The sequence below is a fragment of the Primulina eburnea genome, chromosome 11, assembly GCF_022965805.1.
Source record: "Primulina eburnea isolate SZY01 chromosome 11, ASM2296580v1, whole genome shotgun sequence".
In the NCBI taxonomy this organism is placed as follows: domain Eukaryota; kingdom Viridiplantae; phylum Streptophyta; class Magnoliopsida; order Lamiales; family Gesneriaceae; genus Primulina; species Primulina eburnea.
In genome coordinates, this window is record NC_133111.1 from 9,274,911 (window position 1) to 9,298,546 (window position 23,636).

At 37.2% G+C, this 23,636-nt stretch overlaps 1 protein-coding gene, 1 long non-coding RNA gene and 1 other non-coding gene across 3 annotated transcripts; all 3 read right to left on the reverse strand.

Annotated features, from left to right (window-relative positions):
- Window positions 1-8,545: 8,545 nt before the first annotated feature.
- On the reverse strand, window positions 8,546-9,917 carry LOC140805219 (uncharacterized). Its single transcript, XR_012112293.1, has 3 exons — window positions 9,000-9,917; window positions 8,816-8,862; window positions 8,546-8,657 (listed from the first exon to the last, which is right to left on the reverse strand). It is a non-coding gene; the product is annotated as an uncharacterized lncRNA (long non-coding RNA).
- Window positions 9,918-11,496: 1,579 nt separating this feature from the next.
- On the reverse strand, window positions 11,497-11,579 carry LOC140806481 (small nucleolar RNA U31b). Its single transcript, XR_012112553.1, has one exon. It is a non-coding gene; the product is annotated as a small nucleolar RNA U31b (small nucleolar RNA).
- A 7,449-nt stretch (window positions 11,580-19,028) lies between these two features.
- LOC140805365 (uncharacterized) lies at window positions 19,029-19,824 on the reverse strand. The gene is made up of 2 exons (XM_073161638.1): window positions 19,693-19,824; window positions 19,029-19,616 (listed from the first exon to the last, which is right to left on the reverse strand). The coding sequence occupies exons 1-2, from the start codon at window positions 19,822-19,824 to the stop codon at window positions 19,029-19,031; spliced, it is 720 nt and encodes a 239-aa protein (XP_073017739.1).
- Window positions 19,825-23,636: the final 3,812 nt, after the last annotated feature.

The window sequence follows — 23,636 nt, forward strand, 5'->3', positions numbered from 1 at the left end:
TGAGACGGGTCAATCTTACCGATATAGGAATTCGTAACACAGAATCAGGCAACTCAGGATTCAATTAATGTGGATTAAAAACTAGTCTAAAATTGGTACAGAAAAAAACCACTCAGATTCATGAAATTGTGTAGAAAGAAATGGTTGTTGCAAATATAAATGTGAACTTATATTCTTAGAAAAACTTATACAGATTCGTTCGTTTATATCAAATATTTAAAACCAAGAGTCAGTAGTTAGTCATACAAGTAGCAGAAACAACCACAGCTGGTGGTGGTAATATAGCTAGTATTTGTAGATGTTACGAAGAAATTGCGGAAATGATATGAGCTTCAAATGTTTTCTTCGTTACAAAGGTTCTTTGCATTCCTTTTTATTTGTTGATGTTACTCGAGAAAATTGGGTATAGTTGGTGTCAAATTCACGAGATAAGGGTCTATCGTCATGGAGGGTGCCCGAGATGTAATGACTAGGCTTTCAAAAATAGGTTTTGACAACAACTAAGCTCTAAAGAGCGAGCTCGTGGAATTGGATTCTTGGCAGAGACTCTTACACACACTCAAAAGTCTGCCACGCTTTCTATTTAAAATCTTATAAGTCGACCTTTGCTAAGTGGCCTCACATTCTTTAAACCAAAAAACATGACTACATAACAAAAGGTTCCTCATGAGGTGATGAAACTTACATTGTCTTGATCCTCCTGAGTCAAGGGTATTTAATGGTACCCTGGATAGCCATCCATGAAGCACAAGAATTTGTCCCCGAGGTGGAGTCAACTAGTCGATCAATGCACAAGAGCAGATGACAATAATTAGAACAGGCTTTGTTTGAGTCCCGAAAGTCCACACACATTCTTCAATTCTCTGTAGAGGGACAAGTACAACATTTGATAGTCAAGTTAGAAACTGCACTTCCTAGATATGGCAAGCCTTCACCATTGTTTGCATTTGAACTTCTTCTGCTTTACTGGCCAAGTTTCAGGAGCAATGTTAAGTTTATGCTTGGCCATAGGAGGTGAGATTCTGGTCAGCTCATCAGAAGTCCATGCTAAAACATCCAAGTTCCGTTCTAAGCACTCAAAGAGCTCATATTTTACCTCTTTCTCCAAATCCTTCGATACCCATGTTACTTTCTCACGATGGTCTTGGACAATCCCCGCCTCTTCCTCTTCTCCTTCAATTATCTAATAGGTCCCCACTTTCGTCCATATGTTGTTTCTATATTGCATTGCGTTGGGGCGAGCGAAATCACCGCCCTAGCACGAGATCCTCGAATTGTTTCCAGGCATGCGTGCTGGGGCGGGTAAAATCACCCACCCTAGCGCCACAGGCGGGTGAGTTCGTCCGCCCTAGCGCTCGGTCCTTGTAGCTCGCTCTCTTACGTGTTGCACTTGTGCTAATAATTCCATAATTTTTATCAAGTTCACATGCTAATCAACCGAAACATGTGAGGAGTAAACAATATGCATAAATTATTACTAAAACAGAAAAATGCGTACTTAATACCTTAAGGCTGTGTTTGGTACGTGGGATAAAGAATGGATTAATTAGTTATCATTTATTATCACATGTTTGGTACAAAGTCTGTGTCTCCTGAATTAACCCATTGGCCCTTATAGGGCCCGTACTGTACATACATTCATTGTGATGCTTAATCACATTGGGGCCGTGTGATTATGTATCTATCACAATAATAATGGTGTTTTGTTACCATTATACCCTCATATGTAATATATATATTTTTGTTTCTAAGCAATACGTTATTTTTTAAAATGCTGTAGTAAGAAATTGATGTTGAAAAATATGATAAATTAATTATAATTAGAAATTGGATTTTTTAAATATTAAAAAATATTTTAAAAATATATTAAAAATAGATATTTATTTAAAAATCCATGAAAAATGCACAATTTAACGGATTTAATTAGAATTCGTAAAAAATATAATTTACATATTAATAAAAAATGAAATTTTAATATTAATATCAATATTAGTATTAATATTATTATATATGTTATTATTACTCATATTCTTATTATTATCAATTTATTTTCGAAATTCTTTTTATTAATAATGGCATTCGTAAAAAATATAATTTACAAATTAATAAAAAATGAAATTTTAATATTAATATCAATATTAGTATTAATATTATTGTATATGTTATTATTACTCATATTCTTATTATTATCAATTTATTTTCGAAATTCTTTTTATTAATATTGGCAATATATTTAATATTAATAAATTACTTATTTTTTTTTATTGTACTTACTATCGATATTATCAATATTTTTTAAAATTACCTACTTATTTATTTCTTATATTTAGGTTATGTAATTATATTGTTTATAGTGGGGATACTTTAGTCATTACATGCTAATACACAAAATTAATCTATAATGTTAAAATTATACCAAATATCATATATTTTATCCCACCATATTATTTATCTATAGATTTCATTTTATAATCTATCTAATTACTAATCATTTATTTATCACATCACACCTACCAAACATAGCCTAAACTTATGCTATAATGGATTAAAAATAACATGATAAAATATGCAAAAACGACACTTATCATGGTACGCAGAAGTAAGACCATGACTACATTGAAGCAGGCTTTCTTATGAACCCACAACCCCTCGTGCTCTCTTTCTCGGATTTGCCGAATTGGTACTTTTGAACTTTGCCATTAATTAATGCATACAAGGATAATTTTTGATCGCCCTCCCCAACTCCCTTCCGAAACTCTAGCATTCGTCGGTACTATGCCCACATTCCCCATGAAATGAACAATATTTTTCGAGAGTTGGGTTGCTGCAGACCGAGGTGGTAGTTGGGAGATTGGCTTATTCTTACATGCATACTTCCTTTCCCTTTGAGTCTTTTAAGGGCTTATAATGAATAAACGCCCCAAAATGTCTCATTTCTCTCCTGATCTCTTCTCTTTGGGAAAAGGTGACCTCTCAATCTTACTCTTATCTTTCCCTTCCTTCCTCTTTTGATTAAGAGCCTCCTCCACATTGATTTATCTTTTTGCTGGGGTTAGCATATCGTCGAAGTTCAAAGGTGGTTTCTTCACTAAAGACCAGAAAAGATCACCACTTCAGAGCTCCTGAGTAAGGTCTGCTTCAAGATACAACATTAAACCGGCATATATGATATCTCAAGGGTTCATACATGCCTTGTTTGACATAAAAAACATTGAAAGTAGTTTTATGATGTCTTTTGTTGTTGCTAAAATGGTGGAGGAAACTGCTACTAAATTCATCAAAAGATGTGATTGTTCCTAGTTCGAGCTTATCAAACCATTGCTCAGCAGCTCCTCCTAAGGTCGTGAGGAAGACCTTACACTTATTGCGGCCGGCGGTCTGAATAACAATAAAACATGGATGCATTTTCAAATGGCCTGAGGTGATCCTCCAGGTCAGTGCTTCTGTTGTATTCCCGAATTCGATGTAGCTTATAATTCGGAAGAAGAGGTTTATCCACTATTTTTTTTGAGTAAGAGCTGCCATATTTTTATGGTTGGTGCCGTCCCACCACCTCCTTCATTCTTCTAACATGCCCTTTGGTATTTCTTCCTCATGTAAGATTGTTCCTTCTCATTCATCTTCTCATCCACCACCTGTAAGATCGCAGATGTGATAAACTGTGTGAGTTGATAAAGAGTCAAATTTCCCAAACCACCTCTCATCTCCGATTTGTGGCATAAGAGGTTTCCCTTGTGTGATTTCCATTAACCGTTCTTCAAGTGACAACCTTTTTTTTCTTAGATATGGTTCCCAAAGATGGTGTTTGGTAGAGTTGGTGTCAAATTCCCGAGATAAGAGTATCTTGGTGGAGGGTGCCCGAGATGGAATGATCGAGCTCCCAAAGATGAGTTTTACAGCAACTAGGATCTAAAGATTGAGCTCTTGGAATTGGATTCCTGGCAGAGAGACTCCTACGTACACTCAAACAACAAACTCGTGAATGATACGCCAAAAAAGATTTCTTGCATGGTCACTCTAACACTCAATTCAATAATAGGCTCACGGAAAAAATTGTAAGGTCCAAATTTAAGACGACGTAATCCAACTGTATGTAAATCTAGGGAAAATGAATAATAGCTAATTAATTGATTTTAATTGCTAAATTAATTATTTGCCATATGTTTATATGATTTTATAGTAGTTTACTACTTGAATGAATTAAAAGTATTTTTAAAGGTTATTCGTGTTGCGATCGAGAAATGGAAACCGATGGCTGAAAAAATGGAAAATGTTTTTAGTTAATAATTGTTTTTAATTATTTAAAATAAGGTTTATGCTTTTTATTAATTTTCAAAATAAGGAGTTTTGAGGTGATTTTATACGCCGAAACGTATTTTATATCAGTATATGATTTTCAACAAAAGTGCGAACGTTTTGAAACCCTGCTAATAATTTTACAAACTTTCCTAAACAAAATAATTTTTAAAAGTAGTAATGGGCTTATTGGGCCTAACTAACATTGTTAATGGGCCTAAACTATTATCAAGTTTTATTAATCAAGTATATAAGCCCATAACCCACCCCATAACTCAATATACACGTCCTCACCCCCCAAAAATTAACAAGGACTCCTTTTCCCCACCATCACACGGTCAAGAGGAAAGCTTTGAAAATTCAAGGTAAATTTGCCCAAGGTTCCTCGTCGCCGTTATTCGATTCGTCAATGAAAATTTGCGCGTTAAATACGCAAAAGCACGCCATATTCTTTCATTTACTCATCATCACACTATAATATTTATTTAATTATGAATTGCATGAAAAACAAGTTACTCTTTTATTTATTTTCGTTTTTGTACAAAACATGAATCTTAAAACATGATTTTTGATCCAAAAATTGTTGTTTTCATACATAAAGGGGCTGCAACGAAAGCATGATTAGGGATTGAATAGTTTAAGGGTCCTAAGTCACACTAAACTTTCTGCAACGAAATAGAAACAAACTGGAACCAATATGCACGTTTTAGGGCGAAGGTTATATGGTTATGGGTCAAACCATTCTTGGCTTGGCTGTGGCTCGACAAAGGCTGGGCTGGGATGCGGTTCAGTCAGGGGAGAAGTCCAAGCCATGCTAGGACTTGAGTTAGAGGGCTAGGGAATAGTCCAAGCGCACAAGGACTCTTCCCCAAGCCACCTGAGAGGAGCAGCAGTACGAGAGGGCTCGCATATGGGGCCAGGGGTCCAAGCTAGGTCGGTTAAGGTCCTGTGAGGGTTCACAAGGTGTTGAGCTTGGTGTTGGCTCGAGGGCGTGGGTTCTTGTTGGGGCGTGGAGAATCCTTGGCTGCTAGGATTCTCGGCCGCATCACTAGGTTAGTGCAGGAAGTTTGGCGTTGGTTAAGGTTGAGTCCTAGGGGTCCTAGGGGTTCAGTAGGGTCTGTATAAGGTCTAGTCCAAAGATGGCTCTGTGTGGTTCGGGCTTGGCTCGGTGAAAAAGTGAGAATTGCTCGAGGGTTTGTTGCATGGTTCGAAACTTAGGGTTAGATGTATAGAGTTTGAGACATGGTTCAACGGGGGTTGAATCATGGTTCACGAGGGCTAATTAATTATAAAAATTCTAAGTTTTGAATTTGAGAATTTTATATTAAAGTTTGATTTAATTCGGGATTAAAACATATTAATAAGTTATGATTAAAGAGTAAATAAAAAGCCATCGATTTAAGCTAAATAAAAATATGAGAAAATTTATCTAAGGTTAAATAATTATTTGGGATGGTCTAGAGTCAACGAGAATAATAGAAAAGTCAAAATCGTGAAATTTTATGCCTAGTGGTAAAACGGTAATTTTACACCCAAAAAATTAGTAAACGCCATGGCAGTGTTTTGAATACTATTTTATATGTTAATATGATTATTTTAAATATTTATGGAATTTTATGATGAAACTTTAACGTTAAAAGATATGTAATATACTTGGTTTAAAAGAAAAATGATCTTAATATGCATTAATTTTATAAAGTGATGAGAATATAAAATGTTAAAGGATGTGAAGTAATTGTGACTAATACTAATACGATGATATGTTAATACGTAAGGCCAATGCTCAGTTGATTGGTGAGAGTGTCGCTGATGTCCACGCCGCCCAGTAATGTGGTTACACGTAGATCAAACTCGGAAAAGAAAAATCGAATCTTTCTTGACCAGGAGCAATACTCAAGACTTTAATGGATCGACTCTATTACATAAGTTGATTCCTAATTTTTATCTCACATCATGAGATAAGTATATCTACCATGACATAAGTAAGCAGTTATTATTGTATTGGCCCCCAACCTCTCTATGCTGACTGTGTGAGGTGTGCCACATATATGTTTAAGAATGATGCTTATATATGGTGGGAAGGAGCTGAGCATGGTATTGAAGAAGCAAGGACCTCAAGGGCCAAATAAAAAGCCATACATGGGGCCTCCTAGACCTCAAGGGCAGCAAAAGCCCCAAGGTCAAGTCAAGAAGCAAGGACCACCAAAGCCACCACTTCTTGGAGCACCAAAGCCTGCAGAGAGTCAACCATGCAAGGAGTGCAATCACTTACACTACGGCAAGTGCATGTGGGGATCTTTTAGATGCTTCATAAGCAAGGAGGAGGCGCATAAGACTGCTAATTGCTCGAAGAAGAATGCAGCTATTGTGGGCAGAGCTTATGTTATGTATGCCGAGGAGGCTGAAGAGAAGGCAGACATGACCCTTATCACCGGTATCCTAGTTATTTAACGTTTTTATATTGCTTTTATTGCATGAAATATTAAATTGGTTATGAGAATTGATTTAGGAATAAGGATAACCCAGAGGAAATTAGGTTATATGCTCTACCTTAGATGGAATTAAGGAATGATTTTAGAAACCATAGAAATTGGTATTGATTTTTTTACCTTAATTTATGTGAAGGATATAATAATCCCAAATAAAAATTTTATGGCCAAAAATCGAGAAAAAACACAATCAAGGGCATAATTGGAACTTTCGAAATTTTGAGGAACTAGTATGCGATTTCCGAAATTTTGGGGCAAAATTGCAATTATAAAAAATTTAAGGGACCAAAATCATAAATTGCAAAATTTTAAAAGGTCGATTTGCAATTTTAGAAAATTTCTGGGAACTAAAACGCAAAATTCTAAGAATTGAAAGGTCAAAATGCAATTACTCAGAAATTATAAGGGGGAAATTATAAATTTTCCTAGGAATATTAGGATCCAATCAATCTTCTTCATGAAATTTTGGGAAATAAATGATACAAATTCCTTAAGCTTCAACACGAATAATCTAAAACGTTGTCGCCGCATGAATGATATTCATTCTAGGTTATGCACTGCTAGATTCGGGAGCAACACACTCTTTCATATCCGAGACTTTCATTAAGCGACTGAATATTATTCCTGAGGATATGGGATTGGGTTTCAAGGTTTCTATTCCTTCCGGTGACCAAATGATCACGTCTAGTATTATGAAGAATATGGAGCTTTGTTTATTTAAAGATGTGGTTCGGGCAGATCTTATTAGGGGTGGGATCGGGTAGGGACTCGTCCCGTAACTATCATACCCAATCCTCGTCCCGATAAAAATTGGGAATCTTTTTTTCCCCCGATCCCGTACCCGAAAAGTGTAGGGACCTGAATGTTCGGGATCCCGAACCGTAGGGTACGGACGTGATATCCCGAATATGTTTTTTTGAAATCTCTCGAGATCTATAATTCAATGGTCAAATACTCAAATATAGAAAAATCAATGCTGCAACACAACAAAATAGCAAGTACACTAGTGTTTATCAAGGCGACATATTTATTTCATCAATCAAGAGCTGAAATGAATAGTTAACAGATAATGACGTCATTACTGAATGGTTTCTTAAATCATTTTTTGCATTATCAATATTTCAAGGAAATGTCCATTGATCTCTTAGCCATTGTCAATGTTTAGAGAAAAAACAAAATACTGAAATATTTTAACAAACATGTACTCGCCACAAATCATATTAAATTCAGATATTCCATTTCATATTCTTATCTTTTGCACGTAAAGACTCTCAGCATCATAAAGTAAGCACAAGTTTCAGCATCTAACAAATATTGATTCATACTGAGGAACAGACATCCCTATAACTTAACTTCGGACACGATCTCGATAGATAACTTAACTTAACGTGTCTCCAAGCTTATTTAAAACATAATCCCAAACAGAGGAATCAGCTAAGCCACAGTTGTATCAACGATAAAAATTATATCACATAATACACAAAATTCACCGCAATAATCAATAGGAAAGACATTAAACAATACCGAATAATAAAGACAACCGCTACACTCAACTTACAAAACTGATCGTGTCGATTTTTGCTGTGGTTAAGCAGTGGAATAATCGGTTTAAATGGAGAAAATGACAATGAAATTGAAATTTCAGAATAGATATTAGATATTAAATTGAAACAAAGTGACAAAGAAGCTGACATTCACATAGGAGCTTAAATAAATTCTTGGTTAATCAAAAAAAAATTCCAAAATAAGAAGTTCACATATCAAGCCAATGCCACATTAAATCACCACGTCAACTATTTATTTCTCTACCATGGGGTCTTTGGAGTTTACACTTGAAGAAGATGCATTACTTTGCTGTGGGCATGAACGTGCCTACAAAAACAACAAATATAATATAATCACAAATTCACAATATATAACAAGATTTGAATTTACAATAAAAAAAACTAAAATAAGATGAACCAACTAAGGGATAGCTAGAAATACAACAATTACATAAAACTATAAATAGATATCAAGCACCAACTTACCCAACTCCAACTTACTGAGCCACATTCCTCTCCATGAATGTCAATGACTAAAATAAATAGATGTACATATGTTAAAAATAACTTATTTTGTAAAAGTCAATTTATCTTTTGATGCAGAAAATAATGATAGACAAAGAATCAAAGTACTCGTAAAAATTACTAAACAAGTTAAATATTGACTTACTTGTGACAACCTCTTCACAATCCTTATAAAAGTTGAATCATCTTCTGTTGGCTCCTTGTATAAGTTAATTTCTTCACCTCTAAGCCAATCACTAGTACACACTAGTGCCTCCACCATTTTGGGATACAACGATGCCCTAAATGGATCCACAACCCTCCTCCCAAGGCTAAAAGCATTTTCGCTAGCAACAGTAGATGAAGGGATTGAAAAAATATCCTTGCCAATCTTAGAAAAGATTGGAAATGCTGTTGTATTCCCTTTTCACTACTCCAAAATATCGAAGCTTGAGCTCCATTTCACAAAAGGATCCGATAAGTACTTGTCCACTTCGTTGCTTATTTCTGTTTGCTTTTGAGTTTTTCTTACTTGAGCCATTTTCATATGATAGTTCAATTTAACAGGATCATTCTTATACATTTCCATCAAATCTTTGTCTACATCACCATCATCAATCCTGTTAATATGATCTAAAGGAGAAATACCTCTGTATGCATTATACAACTCCATTAGACAATTCTTTAAACTATCGAGAAAGGATTGTATTTTAGTAGCATCCAATTTCAAATCTCCCAAATGGATCCCAATCATTTGAAGTTTATAACGAGGATCTAGAATGTGACCTAGGAAAACAAGATTGTTCACCTTCTCAAGATCACCCCAATACTTCTTGAACTTACTCTCCATTCTCTTAGCAACTTCTTGCAATGAAGGATCTGTAGTGTCGAGTATTGTCTCATCAATGATTGTCCTCATTGCAACTATTTCCTCCCAAATCAAGAGTGATGTAGTTTTCTTGGTAGCACTAAGTTGCAATGTAGTATCATGAAACCTCTTGAGAAAATTCACAAAGACTTGTACCTTCTCCCAATCTTTTTTCGTAGGAGGCCCCACTCTTTTTTTTTTCTCTGAACCTTCTACCTCTTCAAAGTATCCAACAAATTGTGCATTCTCTATCCTCCTATCAAAAACTTTCTTAAACTAGTATTCAACAAAAAGCATTGTATAGTGGAATTCCACCTAGTAGGCACATCCATTGGAACAGTAGACATTTTATCCATTTTCAATAGGATAGCACACTCCCTAAATTGGTCCAACCGTGCCCCAGAAGAGTGAATATACTTCACACAGTTTCTAATGGACTCAACTGACTCATTAAGAAACTTCAACCCACTCTTGACAATCAAATTTATAATATGACAACAACATCTCAAATGCAAGTTACTTACCATCAAATAATAGAGTGCCCATTTCCTTTAGCCTCTTTCTCATGTACTCTACCGCTTTATCATTCGTGCTAGCATTATCAACTGTTATAGTGAAAACTTTATCTATCTCCCAGAATCTTAAACATGTTTCTAAAACTTTGGCAATGTCATCTCCTTTGTGAGAGGTGATCTTGGTAAAATTTATTATTCGCTTATGTAACTTCCAATCATTGTCCAAGAAATGAGCAGTAATTACCATATAGTTGATATTCTGAACCGAGGTCCAAGTATCAGTAGTTATACTTACCCTTTGATCACCAATTACACTCTTTATCTTAGCCATCTCCGTTGAATATAAATCCCATACAAGAGCTGCAATTTTCTTTCGGTTGGGAATCTTGAATCGAGGTTGAGCTTCCTTCATCATCTCTACAAACCCCGCCCCTTCCACAACCCTAAACGACATTTCATCTTTAACAACAAATGTGACAACCTTATCTTCAAGTTTTTTTTGGCTAAAGATGTGAGGTGTCAAACATTGTTCATGGACAACTGTGTTAAGATCGGTTGAGAAGAACCTGACTTCACCGCGTTATGAGGATTTTTTTTGCATTTCTTCACATGCCCATCAATGCCATTATTCCCATGTGTACTGCTGTGGGCAGGAACTTCAGTTTTGCAATAATTACAAACGACAACAACAGCAATGACCTCATTTTTGTCATTTTTCCTTATAATTTTCTTGGCGTGTGACCACACATCCACTACTTTTTTCTTTTGGCTCCAATATCTACTACTTCCTCATGAATGATTGGTGTTTTTGATGGAGATAATGTTTAAGGTTGAGTGGTGGAAGGAAAACTGCCACTTCCACTTGATTCATCCATGTGCACCTAATTAATAACAAATGACAAATATTAGTGATCATAGTACATTATATTCCAATAATAAGAAATATGATTACCAAATAATAGTAATCTCAATATTAAAATAAAAAACTATTGTTAACGTCATCATTGACTACATGCACAGAGTCCACGAATGATAAATAAAAAACACGAAATTTCAATTCAAGAAAATGCATGATATCAAATCTTGAGATGAGCAAGCGAGATCATATGTGGTAGTGCATGTTTTGTAGATCATCATTCAAATTACAGAATAGGTGGATAAGTATCATCACCTTCCTCGGGAGACACAATCTAACAAATCTAACAAAGAGGAATGATGATACTTTAATAATCAGTACAAAAGGTGATGATAGTGCATTTGTAAACAAATCTAACAAAGAGGAATCGGATAATGTCAATCTCCACATTACAAATATGATTCGGTGACTTAAACCTGGGGCGAAAAATGCACTATCATCACCTTCCTCGGGGGACACAATCAGGAGAATTAAACGATTTCCAAACCAAAAAACGAAAGATCAAAAATCGAAACCTTGAAAGGAACGAATCGGTCGCTCTATGGCTTCTTGAATTTCTTGACTCCCTAGACGAAGAGAAATCGGGAAAATAAAATGAAAGGGGGGAAATGAAAGTTTTAATTATAATTATATTAATAATTAAAAATAATATAAAAATTATATTAATAATTAAAAATATTATAAAATTTAATAATTTTTTCTCGGGTCGGGACGGGAATCCTGTCGGGAGGAGATTATAAACCCTACTTTTCTCTCGAAAAAAATCGGGACGGGAGAAATCCCGAACCTGCGGGTCGGGAATTTTGCGGGAAGGGAATGGGATGGGAATCTGGTAGGGTCGGGAATTTCGGGTTTTTTGCCAGCACTAGATCTTATCATACTCCCTATGCTTGAATTTGACATCATACTCGGTATGGATTGGTTAATAACGAATGTATCTTCGATAGATTTTATTCAGAGATCAGTGTCTATTCGACCGCCTAGTGAGAAATCATTTGTCTTTGAGACGGTGAGGAACAAGCAAATGCCGCACATTATCTCTTGTTTGTGTGCGAGGAAGCTTATTAGATGAGGATGCCAAGCTTTTCTAGCATGTTTCACTACCGCACACGCTTATATAAGTCAGAGGTTAAAGGATGTTGATATCGTTAGAGACTTTTCTAGTGTCTTTCCTGAGAACGTTTCTGGCATTCCACCTGACCGTGAGGAGGAGTTTTCTATTGATTTGATGTCGGGCACAATACTTATATCTAAAGCACCTTATCGTCTAGCACCCGCTGAATTGAAAGAATTAAAAGATCAAATACAAGTTTCTAGACAAGGGTTTTGTTCGCCCTAGTTACTCTCTGTGGGGCGCACCAGTATTGTTTGTGAAGAAGAATGATGATATTATCACTAATAGAATTTTTGGTTTTTACTTCGCCACTGATTACTTAGGCAATTATTTATCATAAAATAGTATATACCAATCAACTTCGGTAATAACACCGGCGAAGTAAAACATTATTTTTTACTTCAAAATTTAATAAAACACGGGCTCCACTTCTAATTTTTTTGTAACATTTTACTTTGACAGAGTAGTTTTGATGAAGTAAAAAATTAAAATTTATATTTAGTGAAGTAAAAAAATGAACCATACTTTAACTTTTCCCCAAAAGAAAAGAGAAGCCAACACTATTTCCCCAAAACTCAATCCCGTAACCCCTTTCTTCCTCAAACCCGTCACCCTTCTTTCCTCACTAGAACCGGATCGTGCAGTCACCGGGATCGGAGCAGCAACCACCATAGAAGGTAGCTGAGTTCTGGACAATGGTTGTAGAGGCTGGAACAGGAAGAAATGAGCAGATCAAACTGATCGATTTTAGCCACTGAAACTATAAACCCAACCGATAAAAAATATGTTATTTCGATCAGGATGTTCTTTAAAAAGTTGAAATAAAACTCGAGAAAGGGTTGCGTGAATGTTGAGATCAATTATCAAAATTTTTAAAAGTAAAACCCAAACTTCTTATAGATTTTTTTAATATATAAAAATTATGTTGGTTTAGAGCCCGTTTGTTATCAAAAGTTTTTTGATTAAAAAGTGGTTTTTTAAGTTTGCTTTTAAAAGTGTTTTTTAAAGTAAAAGTTGTGTTAATATTGTGTTTGGATGAATAGATAAAAAGCACTTTTTAAATTAATAAATGTGTTTGGATACATATCATTAAAGTGCTTTTTTAACTCATTAATTTATATATATATATATATATATATATATATATATATATATATATATATATTATAACGGATTTCTAAATAAATGTGATGTATAAATATAAATAATTAAATCCATACCAAAACAATAAAATATTGAAATCTTAAAAACCATAAAAACAATTGTTAATAACAATGGTTAATGTTTACATTCTACTTTAATTTATTTAAATAAAAACTAATAGTTCAATGTCGACCTTGTATTGGCGGTGAATTTCTTATGTCATCTCTCAATTCTTTCATTTCCGTAATATTTTCTTGTGTTGGCTCTTGCCATCTCGTACCTCTGTCATGGACATAAACATTTTCACCATCTTGCTCGATTTCTTGTAAATCATCAATATTTTCGAGTTGTTCAAGAATATCTCCAGCCGCATCATATCGCCTTATGAAATTGTGTAAAGCAAAACATGCCACTATAATTTTAAATTGAGTATCTAGACAAAATGTGGGCATTTTTTGTAATACCTTCCATCGTGCTTTGCACACTCCAAATGTTCTTTCAATAACCGTCCTTAAACTGGAATGATGATAATTAAATACTTCGTTTTTTGATCTGAACTTTGGAGCCAATCGAAATTGAGGTAAATGATATCTAGTATCTTTATACGGTCCCATAAAGCCTTTAAAAGTAGGATAACCTGCATCAACTAAATAATATTTAACTGCAAAAAATAACAGTTAAAGTGTAAATATTTATCTAACAATTATTTAAAAAACATATAAGATATATTAATATCAAACCTTCAGGTGGGAGTGGAAAATGAAATCCCTCTCTGCGCATAGCTTCTTTAAAAATTTTAGAATCATGAGCAGAACCTTCCCAACCAGCCCATACAAAAGTAAAGCACATGTCGAAGTCGCATACAGCCATAACATTTGATGAATTATACCCTTTTCTTCCAATGAAATCTATTTGCTTGCTAGGCGGAACACGAATTCATATATGTGTGCCATCAATAGCCCCTATACAATCTTTAAAATAAGGCCAATATCTTTTGTCATTCTTAATATATTCAGGGACATATGTAAAATTAAGATCGATAGGTTTGATGATATCTCTCGACAACTTCCATATGGACTCTAAAACGCTGTGAAACTGTCTTGAAACAGTTTCCCCTGAGTGTTGAAAACGCTCTTGAACATTTCTAACTGAAGCAGGTTGACCCATCATGTACAAAAATTGTAGTGACCCTTTCCAGAATCACCTACTAATAAAAAACTAAGCATGCAACTAACTTAATTAACAATAATCAGAGATAACAGCGGAAAAGTCAACAAAAATACCGATTAACTAAACCAACCAGCTACTCAACGTCCTCCTCCTGCTCCTCCTGAGCTGTCCAACCTGAGGCCTGCCCCGTGGGAATGGGGTGTCCAAGAATAAACAAAACCGAGGACGTGAGCGATAAGAACGCCCAGTACAAAAGTATGAGTATACAGACCTATATGAAATGCACATGCTATGATCATGATACCGGGGTAGTCAAGAAACAGGAGTCACAAAAGGATCTCAACAATGCTCAGTCTAGAGGCGCCAAGTGGATAGTGCCGCGCGGTCCAACCTCTGGGTCACTGCATCCACTACAAGACAGACGTGGACCTAAAATGTCCCGGACCACCGAAGCCCTCCCGACCCGTCGGCCACTGTGTACTCTCGGTGTCCATGCGTCCACAAGACAGGGCTGAGCGGCCCCAAGATATAGCTTATCTCGAAAGAGATACAGCTCAACAGTAAAGGCTATCTCGAAGAAGATACGGCTCAACATGAAATGCAACGTGCAGTAATAAACGTGACATAATAGCATGCATCATATGACATATATCAATGCACCACATAATCATGCAACACATATAAGAATGTATACTCAACCAGGATATCTCGGATAGTACTTTCGTACCTCTATCACAGCAAGCCTAGCCTTACGCAACACCGCTAATCAGGTCTAGAACAAGCCTACGCATCAAAAGCATACTCAATCAATACTACCATGCTCGACTAGCAAAACCAGTACTCCCTAGTACTACCAAGGGTTTAGGGTTTACCTTCGTCCGTCGACAGCCCTTTGATGTCGATTGCCTCGTAACTCAGGCGCCGCTACGCTACTACTCCTGGCAGCTCTTGGCTATCGCTCGACCAACAACTTAACCCTGGAACCTTCCAAATCTCTCACTAAAGATTCAATCTCAAGAAATGGCAAGTCAAAAATGAGAAATCCGAGCACTATTTATAGGCCATGTTCGGATCCTCCGAACACCACTTCGGAACGTCCGAACGCTACGTGTCCATTGGCTCTTGACAGCTCATGATCGGATCCTCCGATCATACACTTCGGACCGTCCGAACATGCACGTGTCCAGCTGCTCTTGACACCTCATGATCGGATCCATCGAACTCACTTCGGACCTTCTGACCTCTTCGGTGCTTCCGAACCATCTTCGGTCCGTCCGATCATGACTCGGTCAAAATTACACATTAAACCTTCTTAATCACCAATACTCCGTTAATTACCCAATTTGGAATTCGGCTACTACATTCTCCCCCCCTTAAAACGATTTCGTCCTCGAAATCTAGGCAAGAGAATAAAACACCATTGTAATACACTGCAAATATTCTTCATTACAACTGTATAACAATTACATCCCAGGCTGATCCTGGTTCAGCGCAAAAACCTGACCTTGGGCACGAGGTCGAAGATTCGAACTACCCACAGCCTGACCTTGCCTCCTCTGCTGAACAGTCGTCTGAGATCCGGAGCCAGATCCTGCTCCACCTCGCAACTGAGGACAATTCTTCTTGATATGACCCATCTCTCCGCACTGATAACAAGCTCCTGCGGCTACTCGGCATTGCTCCGATGGATGGTTCTTCCCACAATGCGCACAAGAATCTTTCTTCTCACCAAAGCGAACAACACCGCTAGACCTTGATCCAGATCCAGAAGAAGAAGAACCAGATTTTTTTTGAAAGACTGAGGTCGAGGGCTCAAAACACTCGAAGGTCTAGAAGAAAGAATAGCCCTACCACGCTGGAGACTGATCTCTGCTTGACGACACCGGTTCACCAACCCATCGTACGAAGTAGGATTATCACAGACAGTGACTCGATCAAAGATCTCCTGGTTAAGGCCCTGAAGGAAATGATCGTACTTGGCTTCAGAACTGCCACTGATATGAGGAGCGAAGGGTAACAACTCAAAGAATTTCTGCTGATACTCATCAACAGACATACTCCCCTGCTTAAGGTTCAGGAGCTCAATCGTCTTAGCCTGGCGAAGGGCTGGAGGAAAGTACAGCTGCATGAACGCTGCACGGAAATCGACCCAAGTCGCTCTACCCTGCGACTGAACTATCGGCGCAGAAGTCGATCGCCACCACCTGCGAGCACGGCCCTCGAGAAGAAAACTAAGGGTCTCCATCTTCTGCTCATCGGTGCACTGGAATGCGCGGAAACAACTCTCCATGCGCTCTATCCAATCCTCAGCATCATCAGGAGTCTCACCGCCAACTAAAGGCTTAGGCCCCATCTGCATGAAACGATGCATATCGAAACGCCTAGGACCATCCCGACGATGACGATGCTCACGATGACGTCTATGATCGTCCTGGTCACCCCATCGACCTACACTCCCCTGACTACTCCCGTCACCAAAGTGGTCAGCCATCGCTACAACATAGAATGGGGAACTAGTAAATTGGTCAACGGAAATCCCAAAACAGAAATCTATATCCCAAAATCGTATGCATGCTCTGATACCATAAATGTAGTGACCCTTTCCAGAATCACCTACTAATCAAAAACTAAGCATGCAACTAACTTAATTAACAATAATCAGAGATAACAGCGGAAAAGTCAACAAAAATACCGATTAACTAAACCAACCAGCTACTCAACGTCCTCCTCCTGCTCCTCCTGAGCTGTCCAACCTGAGGCCTGCCCCGTGGGAATGGGGTGTCCAAGAATAAACAAAACCGAGGACGTGAGCGATAAGAACGCCCAGTACAAAAGTATGAGTATACAGACCTATATGAAATGCACATGCTATGATCATGATACCGGGGTAGTCAAGAAACAGGAGTCACAAAAGGATCTCAACAATGCTCAGTCTAGAGGCGCCAAGTGGATAGTGCCGCGCGGTCCAACCTCTGGGTCACTGCATCCACTACAAGACAGACGTGGACCTAAAATGTCCCGGACCACCGAAGCCCTCCCGACCCGTCGGCCACTGTGTACTCTCGGTGTCCATGCGTCCACAAGACAGGGCTGAGCGGCCCCAAGATATAGCTTATCTCGAAAGAGATACAGCTCAACAGTAAAGGCTATCTCGAAGAAGATACGGCTCAACATGAAATGCAACGTGCAGTAATAAACGTGACATAATAGCATGCATCATATGACATATATCAATGCACCACATAATCATGCAACACATATAAGAATGTATACTCAACCAGGATATCTCGGATAGTACTTTCGTACCTCTATCACAGCAAGCCTAGCCTTACGCAACACCGCTAATCAGGTCTAGAACAAGCCTACGCATCAAAAGCATACTCAATCAATACTACCATGCTCGACTAGCAAAACCAGTACTCCCTAGTACTACCAAGGGTTTAGGGTTTACCTTCGTCCGTCGACAGCCCTTTGATGTCGATTGCCTCGTAACTCAGGCGCCGCTACGCTACTACTCCTGGCAGCTCTTGGCTATCGCTCGACCAACAACTTAACCCTGGAACCTTCCAAATCTCTCACTAAAGATTCAATCTCAAGAAATGGCAAGTCAAAAATGAGAAATCCGAGCACTATTTATAGGCCATGTTCGGATCCTCCGAACACCACTTCGGAACGTCCGAACGCTACGTGTCCATTGGCTCTTGACAGCTCATGATCGGATCCTCCGATCATACACTTCGGACCGTCCGAACATGCACGTGTCCAGCTGCTCTTGACACCTCATGATCGGATCCATCGAACTCACTTCGGACCTTCCGACCTCTTCGGTGCTTCCGAACCATCTTCGGTCCGTCCGATCATGACTCGGTCAAAATTACACATTAAACCTTCTTAATCACCAATACTCCGTTAATTACCCAATTTGGAATTCGGCTACTACAAAAATAATCCCATCTTTTCATAGATATCAACTCCTTTTGTTGGCTGTAAGCTATATTTTTGGAGTAGATCGTCACATAGTTTATAAAAAAACATGTTTCCTCATTCTAAACATTTCAAAGCATCGTGTCTCATTACCATTCAATATCTCTGCCACCCATTGAAACCCTGATAACCACGATGTCCTACATTTTTCTTTAACAATATATTTCAAAATATAATTCGTAACATCACACAAGGATAACAAAACCATTCTTTTCTTAGAGACATGTGTATTTCTAATAGAATCAACGGAAATGTCGGAATCACTTGATGCATCAGAGTTATCTGATATAGTGGAGCCTGAACTCGAAGACATCCTATGAAAATATATGAATAAAGATAAATATATAAAAAAAACAATAAACATTGAAAGTTTTAGATTATTGCATTAAAAATTTAAACATACTACTTAGTAAAGTTGACTCATCAATCAATAAAAAAAAAACAAGTGCATTATTCAAGTATTTTTCCTAAAAACATAACTCATGTTAATAACGCTTCAGATCATCTTTAGTGAATGTCTTTTCCCAACCAAGCTGCAGTTCCGAGTCCTTCAATCCGATAAATGTTTGCCTATTATGCTTTTTACCCAAAACTCTAGTAACTATGTAGAATTGCTCACTGCCAACCACCATACCAGGCAAACTACGAAAAACCTCCAGACAATTTTCAATGCTACATGGATCATCTTTTGGTGTTTCGTGTATAGACTTTTGAGTCTCAAATTCTTGAAGGACACGATCAAGTTGATCGGCTAACCTAGTGGCAATGGGACCTCTTTTTTCCCCACTCTCCCTTCTTTTTCTCTTCTTTTGCTGCATAGAGTTGTCAGCTCCCATTGTTGAGTTTTCCATAAATTCGTGGCTTTCAACATTAATATAAACATCACTTTGAAACTCTCCATCTAACTGAACATCCCAATCATTTGTATCATCGTTGAAATTGTTATGAATTGGTTGATCCTCTGATGGTGCTATTGCATCATAGCCAGTTGCTATGGAACCTTTAAATATCTTTTCCAATAAATCTAAATTCTTGGGTCCCCTCAATCTAAACTTTGCATACTCGGGATTTTCCTGTAATTTGCAACGCAACAAAAAATAAATAAAAATAATTGATTAAAAATTAAAATGTAGTATATCAATTATGTACCTTAATCTTATCCTCCCACCAACTATTATCAGCTTGCACGGTCATCTTGTTATGATCCCAACCAAGGCAAATCTCATTATTTCCAATAAGTTGTGCCCACAATGCAAAATATTTTTTCTCATAGAATCCCATTTATTTTTGAATTGTTTTTGATTCAAAGAAAGTCCCGTTCTATCATGAAATTTTGAAACTAAAATTGTGTACCCCGTTTTGTTTAAATGTTTGGTAGGCTTATTGCCGGATTCAATTTCTTCCTCACAAATTTTTAAAAATATTTCGGTATTCTGATCAGTCCAATCCGCCTTATTATTCCCATCAGCAACAAATCCAGGTTCAACAGTCTCAATCGTATATCTAGGTAATTGACTTGGATTTGATAATCCTCGTTTAGGAGCTAACTTCGAATACATTCTATATTCAAAAAATAAAACATAAAAAAACAATAGGGAGTGTAGATTCTGCAGCAAAAAGAAAGCAGAAAAAAATGAACGAACAAAAACCTCGACGGAGAAAAAAAAAATTTACCTTGTAGAAGAATGGAGAAAAGATTGAGAGGAGGCTACTGGTGGATGTTTTTTTTAGGTTACTGAAAAAGCTAGTGAAAAAAGCTATAAAATAGGGCTTTTAAAAAAGCTCTAATTTCAACTTAAATAAGTGCTTTTTTAAGCACTAGAAGCCCACCCAAACAAGTTAAAAATTAAAAAAGCACTTTTTTTAAAAAAAAGCACTTTTTTAATTGTAGCTTCTTATACCAAACGGGCCCTTAAATGATTTTTCAAATTTGAAATCGATCGATTATTTTGATTGAATCTATATTTTGGTCGACCGGATTTTTTTGTCCATTTGGTACTTAAAGAATAAATACTTTTAATTCAACGCAGGGGCAAAACACCAAAACCCAAAATATGGCAAAACCCGTGGTCTGAACCTTAACCCCTTGCTCAAGTTCTCTCTTACAAACCCTTCTCGCCTTTCTTCATTTTTGTTTTCTCGATTTGTAGGCCATATTTTTCTCCATTTTATCTCTCGAGGTAAGCAGATCCATGTCTCGATTCCTCTTTCTACTCTCTATGTACAACCTGCTTATTCACCGCGCTTTTAAATTCAAATCGATTGTGCTTTCTCTATTTTTCCCAAATTTTGTGGTTTTGTTTTCTCATTTTAAGGGAGATGTGTCTATGGATGGGGGTGTGGGAAATAGAGTATTACTGTAGCTGAATTGTTTATATATATATATTTTTTCCCCGTTTTGCTAATTGATCGATCTCTATTTATGAGTATCACACCGTTGTTTAGAGCATCTCCAACCCAACTCCAAAATAGAGTATTCCTTCATTATAGAGAATGGATTCTCCTCCAACCCATCTTTATTCCTCTACTCCATTTTAGAGGAAGGAATACTAATCCTCTAAAAATGGAGGATAACTATTCAAATGGAGGATGCAAATGGAGGATGTGTTAATTACAGAATTGACATTATGAAAATTGCAATATAACCCTTGTAGTTTTATCAAATTTTTTGGCCAATTTTTTAATAATTTCGAATTTTTTTATTTATTTTTAATGTTAAATATTTTTTTGGCCACTTTTTTAATTTCGAATTTTTTAAATAATTTGTTTGTCCATATTTCGAAGTATTTAATTCTGAAAATTTTAATTTAATTGTTTTATTTTTTTGCATGAATTATTTATAATTTGCAATTTATAATAGTCACGAAATAGAACTAATGAACAATGTAATGACAAAAAAGTTACATAACATAATTTACTACAAACATTTATTATCGATTTAACTTAACTTGATAAACATGCAATATTTGTAGACATAATAAAGTAGACAATAAAGAAACACACACCACAATAAAGATAAACATATCACCAAAAAAAAAAAAAAAAACACACACACAACAATAAAGATAAACACATTCTTATTTCATTGCAATCATGAGAGAACACGAGTATGGTGGAAGGTCGGACCCGGATGGTGAAGTTCCTCCCAAGAACTGTCCAAATGGTGTAGAAGTTCCGTCGGAGCCATCCCCCGTCTCCATTCCTTTTTGCCAAATTTTTTGTTGTTCTTTGATGAAGTACGCACGGACTGATTCATCAACGCACATAGGGTTCATCCTTAGTATTTTGTTTTCTTCTTTAAAAGCCATTATCGCATTCCTTTGTTTCTCAACAGCAATGAGTTGTTGTCGATGTACCTCAGCATTCTCCATAAACAGCCACCATTTTCTCTGTACATTTGGCCATGGTGGAAATGTCCTTCAAGTGTTCTTCAGTAGCTTTTCTTTTCGCTTTGGTCTTTTTTATGCCAATTGGACGCTGAGAACTCCCTCCTGATGGATTATCTTCATCCAGGTTTATAGCAAACCTAGATAGCCCTCCAGAATCGGGTGTTGGTGATTCTGTGTTGGGAGAATAGTCAGATTGGGATGAGTCGATATTCCCGCGGTTTGGTATGAAATTCGGTAAAATAGCGTGTCACGCCCCGAAACTCGGAGTTGACACCGGCGTCGTTTGCAATCACACAATTTAAAACGACAAGCCTTTCGTAGCACAGTTTACACCGAGTCCAGTTTATAAATCATAATCTCAATAAAAATTGTCTTTACAATATCGAAAAAACTTAAAAGACAGAATTCAATGCGGAAGCGTAAACTGCATAATAACAATAATAAACTTAAACTCTATCTAGACTCTTGAATCATCACCATCCCCAGAATTGTTCGGACTCCTCGTCCTCGACCTGTTCTTCGGGCTTATCTGGGAAAGGTTGTAAGGGGGTGAGTACTTGGGAATACTCAGTAAATGAGGGAAAATCGAGCACAATAGAGACAACATGCATAAATTTCGAAATCATAAATCATGACTCGCATACCTATTTCATAAACATGCATAACATTGACACAGCACTGCGACTCATTTACCTTCTACGGTTTACTGACGTCAGTCCCTAATTTTTACTCCTCTAAGGGGGCGAGGCCGTATAGCGGTTATGTCCCCCACCGCGTAAGGGTACGTCGTGGTTGGGATTCCCTCCCGTATACAGTCGACTCCTCACAGTGCTTTTAAAATCGTATGACGAAAAGAGTAGAAAGAAGATTGTACTCGACTACTTGTTTTTCTTGTAAAATCGAAAACATGCATACATAGATTCGGGATTTCAAAGTTTAAAAAATAGCCCACTTACAGTATTTGATTGCTAAAGAAACGTGATTGCTTGGCTTAAAAAGTGGGTCGCTTCGTGCTCCTCACTCGGGCAGCGCTTCGGCTTGGTTCCTTGGACGGTTTTCGTGCAGTACTTCGGCTAGGGAGGAGTGCTGGAATTTCGAGATTGGTGGTGGTAGAATGGCTAGGGTTGAGGCACTATTTATAGGTGGAGGGAGAAGGGTTAATTTGTTAGAGTAAGTGCCCGTCGAGCCAAGTGTTGGCCGAGTGTTCACGATGAAACTCTATGTATAAACGATCTTTATTTTAATAATATTTGAATTTATTATATTGGCGCATCTTTATCTGTATACCCATGCTAGTTGCATAGATAAAGTCCTTCAATATACAAATAGTAGAAAGAATATGAGATGCTCATATGATGAGTATCATGAAACTCATATTTGGAATACTGTATATTCTAAACGGTTCCTAGTCGATTCAGCCGCCACTAAGAAGGATATAGGCCGCTCGAGTTAGAGACTAGTATCTGCGATGTGAGTACCATGTTTCATTGGTAGGGGACATTGTGATGTCCGAACATGCAGATAGGTGCTCCTTGTAGAGTGCACTGAACAACCCTCCATAAAAGGACTTTCCAAGTGGTTCTCACTTATCGAGTGGAATAGTCCTAGTTTATGGTTGTACACCATTAGTCCTTATGACCCGGGACAACATTGAGACTCTATGTGCTAGAATTACACTTTGGCTTGTTTACCGACTCTCATGGG

Coding starts and splice junctions, on each gene's coding strand:
- LOC140805365 (XM_073161638.1), bottom strand. CDS start 19,824: ATGGGATTCTATGAGAAAAAATATTTTGCATTGTGGGCACAACTTATT. Junction 19,617..19,692: donor GGTGGGAGGATAAGATTAAG/GTACATAATTGA, acceptor TGCAAATTACAG/GAAAATCCCGAGTATGCAAA.